The sequence below is a fragment of the Fundulus heteroclitus genome, chromosome 5 (assembly GCF_011125445.2).
Source record: "Fundulus heteroclitus isolate FHET01 chromosome 5, MU-UCD_Fhet_4.1, whole genome shotgun sequence".
NCBI lineage: Eukaryota > Metazoa > Chordata > Actinopteri > Cyprinodontiformes > Fundulidae > Fundulus > Fundulus heteroclitus.
Genome location: NC_046365.1, coordinates 14,759,199 through 14,778,651, shown reverse-complemented (window position 1 = coordinate 14,778,651; position 19,453 = coordinate 14,759,199). Strand labels below are relative to the sequence as shown.

The following is a 19,453-nucleotide window of genomic DNA, read 5'->3' as shown; positions in this document are numbered from 1 at the left end:
CAAAAAAATGGCCTGGTTGATCATTTAAAAATGAATGCATCTTGAAGGAAAAGATAAACGAATAAATATGCATGTTTAAATACCTTTGTGACAATATGGGCTCAAGGGGAGCAGATGTTTTGCAGCACAGTCCCAGCGATGCTTTGTATTGTGGCTGCACGTGTATTTGCTTATGTATGAGTGGTAACACCTGAAAGGATTTGTTTTAATGGAAAATACGTGCTTTATAGTTGAAATCTAATTCCCCAAACTTTGCATCTTTGAATTGTATAAAAAAAATAATAAGCATTTAAGCAGTGCGTCTAACTGAGGTGCATAGTTTCTGTGTTGCGAAATGAGGGTAGCCTCTGACAAAGTGTTCTCTTTGCTGCAAGTTCAGATCTGCTGCTGATAGCGGAGAGAGGCACACCTCTACCTGTGCCAAGCCTAGTTTGTGGGTGTTGGTGTGTTGCTATGGGCATGCCCGTAGACACTATAACTTTATAATGAGAGATTTTTTAAAAAAAAGGCATGCATGTTCAGATGTTTTACAGACAATTATCACAATACATTTGAATATCAAAAAGGTAACCTACTTCAAAAATTCAACTCAAAAGGGGAAACTAATTAAATTCATTCTTTAAACATTAGAGCAATTCAGTTCTATTAATTTGAAATATGATGGCTCGCTAATGAGAACCTAAATTCAATTCCTCAGGAAATTGGAATATACCTATGTATATTACAATATGAGCACTCATGTGTTCGGGGCTCCCTTTGCATGAGGGACTGCATCAAGGCGGCCAGCCTGTGTAACTGCGGAGGTGAAGCCCAGTTGGCTTAGAGGCGTTCAGCTTGAGGACAGTTTGTTGGCCAACGTCATTAAACCCAAGCCGGGTCCTGCTGGGAAATGAAACCAACATATCCATTAAGCTTGTAAATAGATGGATGGGATAGAGTAGGTCTAAAACTTCCTGTGCTGACTTGGGACTTGAATGAATAAAGTGAACCAACAGCAGCAGGTGACGTCATATTTTTTCTTTCCTTATTGTTCTCTTTGTTCTTCTTAATTTTTGTTTTGTTTTTCTCCTGGACCTGTGCAGAACTTTGGTCACTTTGGGTGTGTAAAGTGCTCTATGTGATGGAGGTTGATTTATTGACACGGTTCGCCAAACCATCAGTGACTGTGGAATCTTATTGGACCTCAAGCAGCTTGGACTGTACCAGTTCACTCTTGCCTCGCACGCAATGTAAAATTCACTTTCACCCAAAAAGAGTACATTGGACAATTTAGAAAAACAATGACAATGTCATGTTAACAGGGCGAAACATGGAAAAACTCACACGTTTGTATTATGAGCATGCAAATAATACCAGATAAAGCAATAAAACTTGCAATAAACTACACCATTTCACGTCCTACATTGTGAAAAAAATGCAGTATTTCTCAGTTTTTGCATTATCTAAATATGATAAAGGCTCATAAACTTTCAAGTCTATAAAGAAAGATCATTATTACACAAGTTAAACAGTTTGTCCACTGAAGTATGAAATGCGGTGATAAACAACTACTAATTCACAGTATAAAAAAAGAAGGAGCATTTTTTTACTCCTAATTAAGTTTACTTGTTCTGGATCGTTGTTTTTGTTCAGGATAAAATAAAGCTCATTTTACACGCTTCCTGAAAGGACGTTAGTGCATCAATAACATGCTGCTGCTGTAATGCATCATCCCTACATTTTACAAGAAACCAAATTAGTAGAGCCGTATCAATTCTAACAACATGGCGCCTGTATGTTCCATAATGAATTATGCGACATAACATAATTTATGTCGCCAGGACAACAGCACGGGCCTCTGTCCTCTCGTCATTCCTCTCGTTTTCCATCTTTTATATTCAATACTCAAAAAACAAGAAGCCCCGTTTTCTCGTCTCATTACTGAAGTTCTGCAACAACATTTGCTGCTTCAGCTTCTGTTGTGCAACAGTTGCGTTGTGGCAAAAACACGTGAAATGAGTGAATTCTTTTTATGGACGAGAATTCTCTGATGCGCATGATAGTGAGGTATCTTTATTTTAAAAGATCCTTATTTTTAGAGTTCACCATTCTTTGCACATCTCCTAAACTTAAACCGTTCTACCATGGCTCCAGCTCTCCTCCGCCGCTTGTTTTTCTCTGACTCTCGCCAACCTTCTCTCCTCCCCAGGCTCGGTGCGTCTGCAGGGAGGCCGCTCCAAGCTCGACGGCCGGGTGGAAGTGTACCTGGGAGGAGTTTGGGGGTCTGTGTGTGGCGACCACTGGGCGGACGAAGATGCTGCAGTGGTCTGCAGACAGCTGGGCGAAGGGTGAGGGCATGCGTTGGCTTGTGCTCGCACGTTGCGCTGTTTGCCGCCTCATCTTCCCCACATATGTGTTTCAAACACAGGTGCGAAGGGGGAGTCGTGTCGTCATGTATCATAAATTCCCAAGCTGGAGCTGGTGTTAACAACCCATAAGACATATAGTCTACAAACTGTTTTTCTTTCTTTCCAAAGTGCATGTATGTATCTTTTATGCACTTTGCCCCCCCCCCCCCCTCCCTCTGCCCCTTTTTCACTTAGGTATTTAATTACCTTTAGAGCTCAGTAATTTACATCGCTGCAAGCTCCCTCCTTTCCCCAGCCGACCTCTGCGTGCGACTTGCCTCGTGGTCTTAACTATGAGGTATGGCCATGCCAGAGAAAGGTCTCGGGGGGAGCCCGTAAAGCGGTTATTCATGTCGGCGGCGCTCATAAGACGGGGCGTACTCGCTGGAACGAGGATCCTGGAAAACACGGTCACTCTATACACTTACTACACATGCTGTCACCAACACCAGCGCAGGCCCGCATTCTGACACGGACGCACGTCTGCGCGGCATGTGTGCGTTCGCACAGAAGTCGGGGAGAGAACACAGTCGAAAGGAGGGAGGGCAAATGTCAGCCGTATATTAGCTGGAGGCCCTGGTGATGACTTTCCCATGCTTGGTTATTGGAAGCTGCTGGTGAGCAAGCTGAAAGCTGGGGATTACAGCAACCAGTGCCTAGAGGCCTGCAAACCCAATTTTGCAGGCCATCATTCTCTCATCAGACAGCAAAACATCAATATCCTTTTTTTTTAATACTTAACAACTCTAATTATTGCATTAGTCTAATGCAATAATTTGTTTAAGTAACCTCTTTGCCCAACTCTCTTGTCTTAGGGTCTCTGGTCTTGCTCGTGCGGTTCCTTTGTTTGGCCCCCAAGCTGCCAAGCTTCACTGGTCGGCGGTCCATTGCCAGGGAGAAGAGCCGGACCTACTCCAGTGTCCCAAAACTACCTGGAAGGGGGAGGAGTGTTCCCTGGCTGCAGCTGTTACCTGCACCCAACAGAGGGGTAGGCCGGCCTCACGTGTCAGCGATGACGTGTTATGGTTTGCTGAATAAAAGGAGATCTGCTAAACCTAAAAAAATCTCACTGTTCTAAAAAAAAAAGATCTGCTCCTTTGCAGCTCCGTGAGCTCCTGAGCAGGCTCTCTCAAACCTATTTACGCCACTTCCTTTGCTCACCCTGTGTCCATATAACCACACATGCTTTATTTGAATTTTATATGATAGACCAACACAAACTGTTGAATGATTGTGAGAATACAGAGAAATGATGCAGCTTCCCCTGGAGAAAAAAAAACAGCCTGGTCTGAATACATGCATCTGCTTTTATATGAACTATTTCTTTCTGGCTGTGTGTTTAGGGTCATTTTCCTGCTGGAAGGTGAACTTTTACCCCAGTCTCAATCTTTTGAGGCACTGAGTAGCTTTTCTTCCATCTTCCCATCAAAAGAACAGCTTCCCTAGGAAAAGGGATCCCCACACCACGACGGAGCCCTCCTACAATTTCATTATAACAGCTCCGTCCTTTTTGCCACTCTTCCCTAAAGGCCATATTTGATGAGTACACAAATGAAACTGTAGTTGCCATGTTGACGGAGTCTCCCACCTGAGCTGCTGATCTCTGCAGCTCCTCCAGAGTTACACCGGGCCTCTTGGCTGCTGTTCTTCTTACCTAACTGTTAGTTTAGAAGGAAAGACATGTGTTGGTAAGAGGAGTTGCAGGTGTGTTACACTCTTTTCATTGCCAGATGGTTTATTTAACGGTGCTCTGTGGGATGTTTTACGCTTAGGCAATTGTTTTTATAACCCAAAATGTTATCCCAGAGCTGTCTGATGTGTTTGTAGTTGCACCACTCTCTTTTCACTCGTTTCCACTTAAAAAGTAGGACCTAATTTGTGTGTCCATCAAGTAAAATGCCAGTAAAACCGATTCGCATTTCTGGTTTTAACATCACAGAATCGACCAAATCTCAAGGGGTGTGAATACTCTTGAAAGACACTGCTCTGGGACGGCGAAAGCGCCACTCTGCTGCGTAAAGATGCAAAGACTCTGGTCTTAAAATGAGTGTAAACTTGCAAATTTCATTTTGTGTGCCCGTCAGTGGTCGGGACCCTTCCTGTACGGCTGGTGGGAGGTCGGTCTGAGTCAGAGGGCAGGGTTGAGGTCTTCCATGCGGGGCAGTGGGGCTCCATATGTGACGACCAATGGGACCACAATGATGCAGAGGTGGTGTGTCGGCAGCTGGGGTTGAGGTAAAAATAAGGCCACACACACACACACACACACACACACACACACACACACACACACAAAGAAATAACAATGTTGGTTTTTAACTAACTTTTACTAAGAGACAGTGCTGTTGCAGTGAGAGAAGTAAATGTGGGTGTCGAGCCATCTTCCTCTCCGTCTCTCTAGAAGTATGACAAGTATTCTTTCCATTCAGAAACAGAGCGAGGAGTGCGCTGTCAAGAACATCTGGGAGTCAAACAGTGAATCAGGCTCATTGTTCCTGCACGGATCCTCGCACCATGGAGTTATGCATATTTAGCAATACTGTGTTCTTGGCAAATGTGTGCGGGGTTTGTGTTTTGCACAATCAGATGTGACAGTGAATTTCCGTTTAAAAATGTAATTTTTGTTTAAAATTCTGAAATGGTAAGAAACGGCGGTACCCGACAGTTTAAATATAAACCGTATCTTATTGTTTTTTGTTGCTTGTAAGTTTTTGCGAGGCTATTTATAAACACAATAGTTTTCTACTGCATTAGAGTTACTGCGGGAGAAACCATTCATTTTCTGTGCATTGTGGTTTTTTTTTTTGTATTTTCCAGTGGAGTTGCGAGGGCATGGAGCCAAGCACATTTTGGCAAAGGCACAGGCCGTGTCTGGTTGGACGAGGTGCGCTGCTCAGGCAATGAGCTCACTTTGGAGCAGTGTCCAAAGAGCGCCTGGGGAGAACACAACTGTCTGCACTCTGAGGACGCAGGAGTGTCCTGCAGCGCTCTTACAGGTAGACCAACAGCTTCCTATCCGAGTGATTCATCGGGATTGTCAAGCCGCCATAAGAAGTCACACTTGTTGGCACATTTACCCACAGCTCCATAAGCCATAAGGGATAGTCCGCTTTTCTTAATGCAGGCATTTTGACTTGTCGAAACTGATGTCCATCTCATCTTAGCCGGGGGGTAATTTTGACTTGTCAAGCACACGTGCAAGGATTAACAACTACAATTACGCTTATGGCTGAGAAAACCTCCACTATAACGTTAAGGAATGTGTGTTTTTCTGGTTCTGTCAGGACATTTTCTAGTGGAAATATACAAGGGTACAGAAAGCAAAGAAGTCAAAATGCTATACTCAAGAAATTTTTAACATTTTTTTAATAAAAATTGTTTGCCCTGAAAGATGGAGCTTTCCCATTTTGGGGTTTGTAAATCAGGAGGGGAGTCACACGTGTAGTCGCAGGATCAAGGTGAAAGTAGTCCTCTGGCTGGAATTTACATTATTTGACCTGTTGCTGTCTGAGTCTGACATTAAGACGTTAATACTGCCTTCTCTTGATGAAAAAAAAAAAAACTGCTTTTTATTTGATTCTATATTGTTTGCTCAGAAGACAAGTACAATAAATGCCTATATTTACCAATCCAAACCCAAGTGTTGGTGCAGGGTCCCGATGCAGACTTTTGCAGGAAATAATCAGTAGCTTCTCGGTGCACTGTTTGGGAATGTTTATCAGCTGCAGCCAAAGCAAGCCATTCTTTTTATCGTCAAGGTTTAGTTTTGTGTGCACAACTTTCACATCTGGATTGTAGTCTATGCACTTTTTTGTTGAACTTAGAAATCTGTGCTTCAAAAACAAGTAGTTTTCTTTTCTTGTTTTACCTTTTACAGTAACACTTCCAGTGAAAGAGGAACCGTATTGGCTGCTGAAAGTCTGTAGGAGCTGCGCTAATATTATGATGTTCAAAGCAAAACGTGGAGTTTATGAGGGAGGGGGAAAAAAAGCCTTTTTCTGTGGGTTTCGTTTGCACATGTTTAGCTGGAACCTCACAGAAATATGTCACAAGCAGAGTTATCAAACAAGTTAGATCAAAACAGAATGGAACTTTGATAGCATTAGCCCTTGACTTCACCGGCTGCTTGGTTGAAAAGATTTTCTGCACGAGCAAACCCTGAGTGTACTGAAGGCTGTATGGATCGAGTCGGGTATGCCTTTAGAAATATTTTCACTGACTTGCTCTCAGAAGGTTATAACAGCTTTCCTAAATTAAGCCCACGTTGGAATGGTATATTATGGCCGTCCAGCAGAAAATCAGCAGGTACAAAGGATTTAAAATGGTTGAGTGATATCAGGGACAAAAGATATCTTGATCCCTACAAAATATTCTGCCAAAACATTTAAGATGCTACACTTGACATTACATTAGCACACCAAAGTACATGAAAATGAAGAGAACACAGCAAAGTACGTACACTAACCAAATAAAAGCACCACATAAAGATAAACAATGTTTCACATACAATATATACTCTAAATGCTAATACATTCATATCCTTTGTTTTGTTTATGTTGCATTTTTAGATTTTTTTTCATTTTGTGCTGTTCTTTCTGTTCTCTGTCTTGTGTTTTCCTGTTTAGTGGGCATTTTGAATTCTTTATATTCTTTCTGTGTTTTGTTTTCATTTGGTATTTCACATCTCAAGAGTACCGTGATGAACAGCTACAACTCGAAACAACAAGTAAATTCCTCAATCCGACTTTGAAATCAAATGGAGAGAAAAAAAAAATACAGCATACATTAACGTGAGCGCTTTAGAGAAAGCAAAATTGCTCTTTTTATCCTCTCCATCCCTACAGACGGTACCACCAGGCTGGTCGGGGGAGCAGGAAGCCACGAGGGACGTTTAGAAATCTTCTACCGTGGCCAGTGGGGGACGGTGTGCGACGATGGCTGGACGGCGTCAAACACCCAAGTCGCGTGTCGACAGCTTGGCTACAGGTGATCTGAAGTATTTATTCAACCTCACTTATGATCAACTGTCAAATCACAAGAACGTGGCTTTAGTTGTGGACGTATGGCCTATGTATTGCATGGCAGGGTGGGCGAGACTCTCCATGCGGAAGGACTTGACGCGAACCCAGTCCAGCGGTTTGGGGTGGGGTCAGGTCCTATCCTTTTGGACGACGTGAGCTGCACAGGAAAAGAACCCAGTCTCTTGTTGTGCAACAGGAGGGAGTGGCTCCGCCATGACTGCACGCACCTTGAAGATGTTAACATCGTCTGCAGCTCTGAGCGCAGTGCAGCCAGTCCACCAGCCAGTAAGACAGCGTCTTATCTTACTGTGATGCATTCCTTACAGTTCACACATAACAGTGACTTGAACGAGACAGGAAAGTTTTCTGATGTTTACGCTTGCGATCAGATCGCGCTGACCAGGTATGGAACCAGCTGATATCCACTTAGACATAGAATGTTTCTGCCGGCTCTGTGAAAACTATGAACTTGGCTCTGCTTTCCAGAAGGCTGTAGCTCGACAGGCCTTCAAGAAATGGTGACGCTGTTTCTCAAAAACAATTATTATTCTTGCACATAAACAACTCAGTTTTGTAAGATTTTACTTGTCTTTTAAATGTTTTTTTTTTTCAAATAACCCAAATCCATATTGATTTTAACAAGTTAAAGGGAAGGTGTTGTTTTAGAACATCATTATTTTATGCTAGTGCCTAAACTACAGTTGAAACCAGATATTCACAGACACAGTGTATAACAAGACACACAACCTTCTTCATCACAGTCTGACAATTAATCGGACTGAACTCTTTTTTTTTTTCTTAACTGCCAGAATCTTTTCACTTTCTTCAAATTCTGATGTTTGCACACACATTTCCTTGGCATTTGGTGGAATTGCCTCTTTTAGCTGTATGAATGTGGCCAAAGATCTTGGGTATCCTTCCACAATCTACTCACAAATAGCTTGCTTTAGTTTTGGTCCATTCCTCCAGAGAAAACTGCTTTGACTGAGTTGGGTTTGTAGGACACCTTGCCTCTTACACACAATTTCAGTTCTGACCATACATTTTATCTGGGATTGAGGATCAAGGCTTCGTGATGGCCACTCCAAAATCTTTTATTTGCTTTGTAGGTACTCTGGCAGCTTAGGGGGTCGTTGTTCGTATGGAAGATCTGTTTGTGTCCAAGCGTAAGCCTCCTGGCTAAAGTCTGGTAATGTTGCTTTAACGTTTCCACATAATGTTCTTTCCTCATTATGCTGTCTGCTGTAAATGGTAAAGAGCCCCAGTTCCTCCTGCAGTAAAACACGAGCGCAACATGATACCACCACTTCCATAATTCACGATGATGTTCTCGGGCTTACGAGCTTCCCCGTTTCCTCCAAATGGGGCGATGCTCATTATGGCCAAACACTTCTATTTCAGTTTTAATCAGACCACAGCACATGTCTTCAAACATAGAGGTATTTCTCCCTGAGTGCACTTGCAAAGTGTAATCTATTGTCTTATGTTGCTTTTGGAGTAACACCTCCTTTCTCACCGAGTCGCCTTTCTGTCCATGTCAGTAAGGGACTTTTTCTCTAAGTGGTTAATTACACGCATTGTTATCTTGGTATATGTAATTGCTTGACTTAGAATGACAAAAAATATTTTAAACACCCTCTTTCATTGTTGTGGCATTTAGCAAAAAGAGAATATACTCCTAAGTGACCTATAACAGGGATTGTTTGGCCTGATTTGGTGCTAAGTTTCAGTTATAAATGTAAATGTATATATTCAGCTTGATCCCTGGAATATTATATTTGGATAAAAAAAGCTATATTTACTCTTCAACAGTACAGCTTTGTGATTGACGGAGAGAGTTCAGAACACAACTATCTTAAGATCTACGAGAAGATTTACCAGCATTTATGGTTGACAGATTTTCTATGTGTACTTTAACAGGAGCCTAGCCTACCATGACTTTACAGAAATCTACGCCAGCAGCTCTCATTGGTTGCATACAGAGGTTTTCTGATTAAATTATCACGCCATGCTGGCTTATTATACAGTGGCTTGTAAAAGTATTCCTACCCCTTGAATTTCTCCACATATTGTCACATTTCAACCACAAACACAATTTTGTTGTATTGTCATTTTATGGCAAAGAACAAGAACATTATACAGGATTTAAATATTTTTTACAAATAAAAAACCAAACAGTGTGGTGTGCAAAAGTATTCAGCCCCCTTTTCTCTGACTGCAACAAATTGCCTTCAGAAGTTGCCAGATGATTGAGTAGAGTCCACCTGTGTGTAATCCGATCTCAGTACAACTACAGCTGCCCTGTGAGGGCCTCAGTGGATGGTTAAGAGAATATTGGGGAGCAAACAGCATCATGAAGTCCAAGGAACAAATCAGACAGGTCAGTTGTGCAGAAGTTTACAGCAAGCCTAGGCTATAAAAAGATTTGCCCAGCTCTGAACATCTCACGGCGCACTGTTCAACCCATCATTCAGAAATGAAAAGATTATGGCATAACTGTAAACCTACCAAGACAAGGCCGTCCACCTATACTTACAGGCCAAACAATGAGAACAATGATCAGAGATGCAGCCAAGAGGCCCATGGTTGACTCTGGATGAACTGCAGAGATCCACAGCTCAGGTGGGGGCAATCTGTCCACAGGACAACTATTGGTTGTGCACTGCATAAATGTGGTCTCTATAGCAGAATGGCAAGAATAAAGCAGTTGTTGAAAGGAAACCATCAGAAGTCCAATTTGCATTTTGCCAGAAGCCATGTTGGAGACACAGCAACCATGTGGAAGAAGGTGCTTTGGTCAGACGAGACCAAAATAGAACTTTTTGGCCAAATGCAAAACGCTTTGTATGGTGGAGAACTAACACTGCACACCACCGTGTCCACACCATACCCACTGTTAAATATGGTGGTGGCAGCATCATGCTCTGGGGTGCAGGGGAGATGGGAAGATTGATGGAGCCACATACAGGGTAATCTTGGATGACCCCAAAGCTCTTTACACCCATTCACACCCTGACAGCTGTGCAGCATTCATTTGTCACCCCTGGATTCTATTGAGAGGGTTTAAAGTAAAGGAGAATAAATACAAATGTGTTTAACATTTTTCGAATAAAAAAAAACCCCTTATATCCTTTTCCTTTCACTTCAAAATTATCCACTACTTTTGTTTTATACAGCACAATACGTTTGTGGCTATATCACAGACTTTTTCAAGGCAACATATTATTGTATCCTTAGTGATAAATCCCCAGTTGATAAGCAATTTTGTTGCAAAATTAATCTTCATTGTAGGGTTAGTCCAGGTCATCTAAAGATACCTTCGACCTGAACTTTGCTTGTAGTGGATTTCCCTGATAATGGAAAAAACAAGCTGATCCGATCTAAGATCATTACTAAACTGAACCTGCAGACGATTAGATCTCGGATTACTTAGAGGAGGAAAGACAACATTCTCGGTGAGACACAAAGAAGGTGAGGTCATCCATTGTAATCCCTCGGGCCTGTGCTGTTACTTCACTTGTCCGTTCTCTGCGAGGCTTGTAAAACCCCTTCGAGTTACCAAACCTACTAGCTGCAGATGTGAAATAGGGGATTCACAGGGTTTCCAAATATCAGGCTGAAGGAGAAAACTCTACCAGTGACAGACTGCAACCTGGTGAAGCACCTTGTTGCCGTGATCATAACGTCCTCATCAGAAGAGGCTTTCACTTTATAAGAACCTGAAGACAAGGAGAACATCTGATTGTAGCATGGTTATTTTATTGCAGCTTCCAGGCAGCGATACAATTGTCATAAGCCTAGGAATGAAAAAAGGAGAGTAAACTTCACATGAAGGTATCTGTCTTTACTCAACCGTACTACAAGTATATTTATTTTTTACTTAAAATGAGGTAGTGTACTTGAGGTTTACTTATTATAAACTATATTTCATATACTTATCAATTTAGTGAAGTATACTTGACTTATACTGAAAAGTATAAACAGAAGTCTGAGACTAAGTACATTAATACTAATACTCAAGGTTAAACTTAAGTATATTTAATAAAATTAACTTCTAGTACACACTACTTTTAGCTAAGGGCGATGTTGAATGTTCTGTATAAAAGCTTTAGTGCTACACAAACTGCTCAGAGAGAGAGAGCGAGAGATGATGTGGGTTTAGGATGTTTCGAGTGTTGGGAAAGATTGTGAAGGGCTCTCTCGTCCTACAAACCCCTGACGAAATATGTGTGTCAAAAGTGCGCTACGTGTGTTAGCCTGTTAGCGTGCGAGCGTTGCTGGGGTGTGTGTGCAGATCTCCCCTGTCCCCACTCTGCATGCCACAGGGAGATTGGTCTGGGTTTATTTTGGAAATGAATTAGCGGCAGATAAACCAGCCGCTGCTATGAACTCTCTCTTTCCTCTCCCTCACTTGTTCGAGATCATAAAACAGATCTTTGTGAGAACAATCGCGCAGCGTGTTGGTTGGTGGTGTGTAGAGGTAGAGGGGAGACTCAGTGCGATGATACAAGGTGGAAAAGGGGTTAGACAAAGTTCACCGTGCTGCACTTAAATTTGAACGACCTTTTGAGCTCCAGCCGTCACTTTAGTCCTTTTTTTTTTATTGATGCTGAGGAGAAGTTGTGGTACAAGAACGAGGACTTCATAAGTTTATCAATTGTGTCCCCCTTTTGTATTTTGGGTATCAGTCACTTAGTTTTACACGGATGTTCCTCATTGAGATGGTTAGAGGTTTGCTTGAAGTCATCATGGCTATGAATCCCGTATTAATTTTGTATTAAACATTTACATACCATTGAACCACCCCAACACAAGTGCGTGTATGTTAGTGTTAAAGCAACAGAAGTGTTTGTGTTTCTTAGCGGGAGCACAAACATGAGCATTTCACCATTAGCCGACGCTCACTGAGAAGCAAACATTCCCACAGTCAGCTTTAATCCTACCCCTTTTGTCCTCCACAAACACATTATGAACAAGCTGGGTTTTTTAATGTTAAATTCTATTGAGTTTAAGCAGAAGTCACGAAAGAGTAGCTGGATATTACTCAGAAACTTGGTTTCTACAGCATGCAGTGTGCACAGGTCTATTGGCTTTGAAGGACTTCTAATTTCAAAAGAAAGACCTCGCGATCTACATCTTTTCGAAGCAAACATCCAAACGCCTGTCCAAACATAGACTCCGTAAGAGTGTAAACTGATAGGGGAAGTCTCCACATGGAAAACCCATCAGTGTCTACTCAAATAGCGTCAATGTAAGCGCATATGATTGAGCAAGTGTGCACACCGAGTAATACTCAACAAAAAGAAGAAAAAAAAAGAAGCCTGACTGATGTGGCACACAATGTGTGTGTGTGTGTGTGTATGTCTGGGAGAGACAGAACAAGACAGATTCAAAAAGAGCCAAGAGGAAAGGAAAACAAATACTCTTCACAGACCGAGCAGGCTTTGGGAGGCTCCTGCTCCACGCTCACACGCACACACACAAAAACATTTCTGTAAGAAGGCGGACAGGTGAGCCAACTACTTCCTCTGGAAAGTGTGTGTGAGCCCGAGCTGCCATTACAGAAAAATTTTAGCCTGGAGGATCAGGTTTGTCAGGAATGCCAGAGTTGTTCGTTTGAACATTCCCGAACTCCGTGTTTGGAGTGTCTTCGGTGAGCAGAAGTGAATCTTTATCAGTGGCGAATTTATGTTGTCAGCCTAAATTAAGTCAAATACAAAACCTTCTACTTCACCAGGGATTTGTTTTTCCCTACTGTCACCAAGTCTGTCTTCACTGTGCAAATATTGGGTTGTTGAGGGGAAATCCTGTGCCATTAATATTTAATATAAAAGTTCCCTAAAACTGTCTACAGTCTTTTTCACATTTGGCAATCCATAAATCAGTCTAGCCTTAATAAAATCACCTTGTATGCTTTTTTTCAGGTATCCCTGTGCGGCTTGTGGGAGGGGAAAGCTCCCGGGAAGGTCGTGTTGAGCTCTTTCTGTCTGGCCAGTGGGGGACTGTCTGTGATGATGGATGGACTGATCAAGATGCTGAGGTGGTGTGCAGGCAGCTGGGCTACAGGTATTGATGTTTGCACTGCCGCGTGTTTGGAAACAGCCTCTGATGGCTTTGTAGTTCTAGAGGCAAAGGCCAGTAACGGCTTACATTGAAACCCCCCTAGAGGCATACTCAAGTAAGATTTATTGCTTGGCTTTTGCAAATGTGAAAGTCACACACGCACACACATAAACACACACACACACCACTTTTCTCAGTATTTGCGAATGCGCAATTTAATGGGTTTTCCTGCCCCCACAAGTCCGAGTGGCAATGAGCAATGTGTTTGTGCTGGACAAACAGTACTCGAAGAAATACAACCTTATTTACAGATGCTTTCACAGCAGTTGCCATTTAAAGTTAAATGAAAGGCCTCTATAGAGACGTAAAGACTTCCAAATAAATTAGCAGGAAAGTGTAACAATGTGGCATTTTGTCACAGAATGATACATGTAGCACGGGTACAGTAACGGAGAGCAGCAAAAAAAGGAAGAAACAGGTTATTAAAGAGTTTATTAAACCGTTTATTACACTTTATTAAACGGTTTATTAAACAGCTTTAACTGCACTTGGACTAGATTGGAATAAGTTGACTAAATCAAATACAATTAGACAGAATTAGATTGTCTAAAATTGTGCATTGTGGCTATAAAAAGAATATGAGTTGAATAAGTTGTAACTAAATGACATTTAGGCTTCTGCCATTCAGCCTCCTCTTGGCTTCTTCTGCCATGTACAACTTGTATTATTTTAGAACAGTTCATGTATTACTTTTTCTTATTTTGAGAATATACAACATTTGTTGTTTTCCGAACTTGAACAATGCTCGGTTTATGTTATGTTTACCACTTAACATGGATGTTAGGGGTTTCCAGCATTTTACATTCCAAAAAAGTACTTTATTTTAGCAACACCTCAACACCTTATTCACGTGTCAGCGTTAGATGTTGCACAAATAATAGCAGGATGCACCAGATTGCACGCCTAAATAGATTGGTGCAGTCCTCCTGCAATGTTCTGATTCTGAATTTGCATGTTTTACTGTGATATGATGAACATCAAGGGATAAAGGTAAAACTAAAACCATCCATACCTACTAACATAAACACTGATTATAGCTTATGATGTATGGATATAGCAATCCACTATAATATTCATATCAAAATGAAAAGAAATGAAATAAAATAAAACCCCTTGGGAATGTAGCTTGCATACCTATAATACAAGAACAAGCACCATGATCTCAGGACTCACTGTGATTGTAAATTTCAACAACATGCAAATAAACAGAATTTTAGGCCATTTTAGACGTTTATGTAAACACTGGTGTTAGTACATAAATGCAGGTATTGCCTTTACATGTGCCTCCAGGTCCTACAGCAGTGCATTGTGGTGTCTGTCAGGATCTGGGAGGGTTAGTTTTTGTTTTCTTTCTTGGGTGTGAGTTTCCTCCTGAACAGAAGATGTCTGTTGTGGGGCGTGGCAGACTGATGCTGCTCCATGCACCAGTTCTCCAGTGTTTGGACCAACTAACAAACTTTATTCATAAATAAATGCTTTCCTCCAGCACAGCCTCCTTCTACATCCAGCATAACCGGCGTCTTTGCTCCGCCTCCTTTTGATGTTCCCCGTTCCCGAGAGGCTGTCTCACCCACTCCTCAATCCTATGCTGGAGAGATCGGAAAGTGTGGAGGCTTTCTGTTACAATACTGTTTTTTCCGCAGGTCCCTTCCTTTCCTGATGACCCCTCCAAGTTATCTTACATTATTGGACTTCTCCAAGGAAAAGATCTAAGGTGGGGCTGTTGCACAATATTTCATGTCACACATTAGGTCTTTTTCTATCCAAGTTCAACTTCTGAGAAGCCATCATCTTCTCAGAAGTCGAGCTACGAAACGCCTGTTATTTGGTCAGCCTCTCTCCTCGGCCATTTTGAGTAATTAGTTATAGCTTTTGGACTGACCAACTCTCCGGCAGTTTTTCAGTCTTCAGCGAACGGCATTCTTCAGGACTTCCTAGACTGGTTTGTTTTCGTCTACTTAGATGATACGCTGATCTTTTCTAAGACTCCCGAAGAGCGACGCACATCAGATCAGTCATTCAGAGGTTAGGGAATCGTTTGTCAAAGCAAAGAAGTGTGAGTTCCGTGTTTAATTTCTTGAATTTATCCTCCAGAGCGGAAAGATTCGAGCAGTCCTGAAATGACTTACTCCTGCCAGTAGAAAACTGTAATGCCTTCAGAATCTGAAGACACGGTAATTCAGCTGACGCAGGATAACATTTAAAAGATTTATAAAATTAACTGATTTTGCTGGAACAGGAAACTGACGGGAGCAAACTCTGGAACCACTGCGGGCGAGAGAACAGGATTAGTGGCCGAGAACAACTCAGTGTGATTGTGAGATCGTTCACAGACAGAATAAGACAGAATCGTTACAGAAACCAGTTACATTTCTTAGGGTTGGCTAACCTTTACCACACATTTATCAAAAACTACAGTCAATCTGCTTCCCCACTCACATCTTTCACTTACACCAAAAAACAGCTTGCTTGGATTCCAGAAGCTTGCTAGTGCACCTACTGTACTTTCATCAAACCGGTCCCAAAGGTGGATGCTTCTGACTCTGGTGTGGGTGCAGTCCTTTCTCAGAACTCCTCCAATGACAATAAACTGCACCCCTGTTTTTGTTTCCTGCTTGGGTGAGAGTTTCCTCTTAAACAGAAGATCTCTACAGGCGAGTCTGGCTGACTGGCGCTGCTTCGTGCTCCTGTTCTCCATCTGCTCTACAGTGAGTTGGCATTCTTAAGGAGCTGCAGATTGATTGCTCCTTGCCTGATGATCAACTATTGTAGATAACCAAGTCCTCAGAGTTTTCATGCTTACCCCTAGAAAAAATGATTATGTCAAGAGTAATCTTGTCTCTTAGATACTTGCCCTTATACTCCTCTCAGGTTTATGTTACAGCTCCAGTTCTTGATCTGCTGATCACCTCACTGAATCTGTTGCTCCTGGATTCATCATCCGGGCCTGCCGGCTCTCCAATCCTTCTGTCAGCCACTCCAAGTACACCATCTGGACCCAGGCTCATTTGCAAGTCTAACCTCTTGGATCCGTTCAACACTCCTCCATCACTCTGCAACAGTAAGCCCCAAGTTGTCTCAGTTCTTCCTGGAAGAGTCATCTTCATCGTCCTCCTGGCTTCCTCTAAAGACTATACCCCTGCTCCAGACGCCTCTGAAGGTCATTACCTCCAATCACAGATCCTTCCTGAAAATAAACTTTTTTTCAACATCTTTATTCCTTGTCCTGTGCATGATTGAGCATGAGGGTCAGAAAGCTACCGCACACCATGCCAGTGTCTTTTGACCAATGTAGTGTACAAACTCTGTATCTATACTGTACTTATACTGTGATTATGTAAATTGTGATACATAATTAATAGAAAACTGCTGTTGGAATATAACATACAGTGTTAAATAGCTGGATGTTATATAGGGGACTGCACAATGAATGAGAAAACTTTTAGAATACAACTTTACTTTGAACAAAACACCAGAAACTTAGTAATATATCTAGATCCCAATACATTCTGAAGTTGCTTAAAAAACAAGAAAAACAACTTTTTCTCCTGTTTGAAGACACAATATTTGCAAAGTATGAAAACAATAGAAACATAAAGAATTAATGACATATAGTACTATGCAGTGTGACTTTATCCACAGTTTGATTATTTTTGACATTAGATTGGAGACCAACATTTTTCTTTCTGAACCTCTAACAGATGGACAACTTATTCAAGATGCATGAAGTAGCTAATGTACATTCAATGTGAACGGCACACATGTTTCTGTGCTTACAAGATATCTTTACAGTTATCTAAATCTTATGACAGCCTATTTTAAACATGTTTTTTGCAATTGTGGTCAAGCTCAGGATGTTGGAAATGAGGTCAAATTCTGGAGCAGAACTTAAGTTGAAGTTGTGGCTTTGGGACGTGATCGCTCTTTACATTAGGCTCAGTTAAGTGAAACCAGACTGCCTGCATTTTTTCGCACAATCCATCGACACCTTTTTGACCCTGCATGAGTCTTTTGTTCCTTTCCTGTTTCTTTGTCTGGACATTTTTTTTCCACTTAAACTTTGATCACACAAAACCTCAGCGCAGTTTAAGCTCAGTTCTTAGTGGGGAGATAGCTTTAAATAATTAGAATGGTATATCAATCCTTTTCTGAACGATTTTTGCACTGTAAACCTTACAACCGCTCATGCCAACCTACTGTGGTGGGAACAACAGTCATTAAGTGTTTGTGTAAGTGGTCATGGGGAGGATTTCAAACATGATGACATTTTAAGTCATGCCACAACACCTCTGATTTAAGTCCTCACCTGTATATATATATATATATATATATATATATATGAATATATATATATATATATATAATATATATATATAATATATAGAATAATATATATATATAATATATAGAATAATATATATATATATATATATCTAATATATATATATATATATATATATATATATATATATATATATATATATATATAGTATAATTCTTTTATTCACCTAGGTTATTTTTATCAGAATTTTAAAAGTTTGATCTCAGAATTGTATGCGATAAAAAAGCAAAAACACAGTTTTCACAGCACTGTAGAGCTGTCGGAGCTAACATATTACCAATATTACAATCCTGGTTATATGTAAAAAAAAAAAATAATAATAATTCTTTCTTATATGAAAGTTCAGGGAGAACTGAACCAAAACAAAATGGTTTTGTTTTATGCGAATTCTAAAAAAGAAAAAAAAAAAAGTATTTCCTGTGACACATACCTCTCCAGTGCTACATCTGGGGAACATAACTGTGAGAGAATTAAAGACAGAAGGGCGACTCAAAGGTGTTTGACATACATGTTAGAATCTTCATTTTGTTTCATGCTGGGTGTGGTGACAACTTATTACATGACAGGTCCCAAAAGGCAAACAGAGTAGCTTTAAAGAAAATAAGGGCCCAAATATGCAGACGCTGTCATTGTTAAGCTGCAGGCTGATGTGTAGTGAGCTGCTGCACACATGGAGAGGCTTTCATTTGGCATTTTGAAGAATTGGATTAATTTAGAAGATTCTGTAATATGTAAATCCACGTGCAATGGGGAACAAAAAAACTAAACCCTATATTGAAAGAAAAAATAAAGGGATAACATGAGATAAACATAAATGTTTATCTCTTTATTTCAATTATGTTATTTCAAAAAGTTGAAAGTTTTAAAAGCTAGATTTAACAAAATATACACCAAAGCATGCATGTATTCATGGAGACTGGCAAGAAGAAAACGACTTTTAAAAGCAAACATGTGGACGATGATGTTCTGGTCAGATAAGGTTTGAATTAAACTTTTTGGACTAAATGCTAAACTCAGGGGCTTTGCAGAACACTGGCACAAGACACCGCCCAGGTCTCACACCATCACATGATAATGCATGGTGGTGGCAGCATTACACTGTGGGGATTCTTATTGTCAGCAGGAACGGGGAAGGTGGTCAGGGCTGATGGGAAAGTGTAGAAAACTAAATGAAGGGGAATCCTAAAAGAAAACCTGTTCAAGACTATGAAAGACTTGAGACTGGGATGGATGTTCATCTTAGGTTTGACTTATTCATTTTTTAGAATGACCCAGTCAAACTCCAGAGCTAAATCCATTTGATAGTCTGTGACAAGACATAACAGCTGTTCATTCTTCACACAGCTGGACCGTGTGTGAGCTATTTTGTATTGAAGCAAGGACAGAAATTCCAGTCACTAAATATGCAAAGCTGATAGAGACATACCGATACTCCAAAAGACACTTGTTGCAACAGAAACTGGTTCTACAACGCATGAACTCGAGGGGGCTGAAAAGGAATCCATGCCACATTTTTTAAATACCGGTTTCTTTAAGAGGCGATATCATGCAAAATCCACTTTTTTTAACATTTGCATACA

The 19,453-nt window shown here is 41.0% G+C and overlaps 1 protein-coding gene across 2 annotated transcripts in view; it reads left to right on the top strand.

Annotated features, from left to right (window-relative positions):
- The window catches only part of prss12 (serine protease 12), a 36,126-nt gene that overhangs the window by 548 nt on the left and 16,125 nt on the right, over positions 1-19,453 (top strand). The window contains exons 2-9 of one of the 2 annotated variants that reach the window (XM_021324124.2): positions 2,189-2,327; positions 3,203-3,375; positions 4,472-4,622; positions 5,205-5,383; positions 7,078-7,113; positions 7,232-7,373; positions 7,473-7,693; positions 13,333-13,474. In XM_021324124.2, coding sequence (XP_021179799.2) covers positions 2,189-2,327; positions 3,203-3,375; positions 4,472-4,622; positions 5,205-5,383; positions 7,078-7,113; positions 7,232-7,373; positions 7,473-7,693; positions 13,333-13,474 — 1,183 coding nt within the window. The remainder of the gene's footprint in view (positions 1-2,188; positions 2,328-3,202; positions 3,376-4,471; positions 4,623-5,204; positions 5,384-7,077; positions 7,114-7,231; positions 7,374-7,472; positions 7,694-13,332; positions 13,475-19,453) is intronic. The other variant, XM_012877692.3, reaches the window with a different exon arrangement.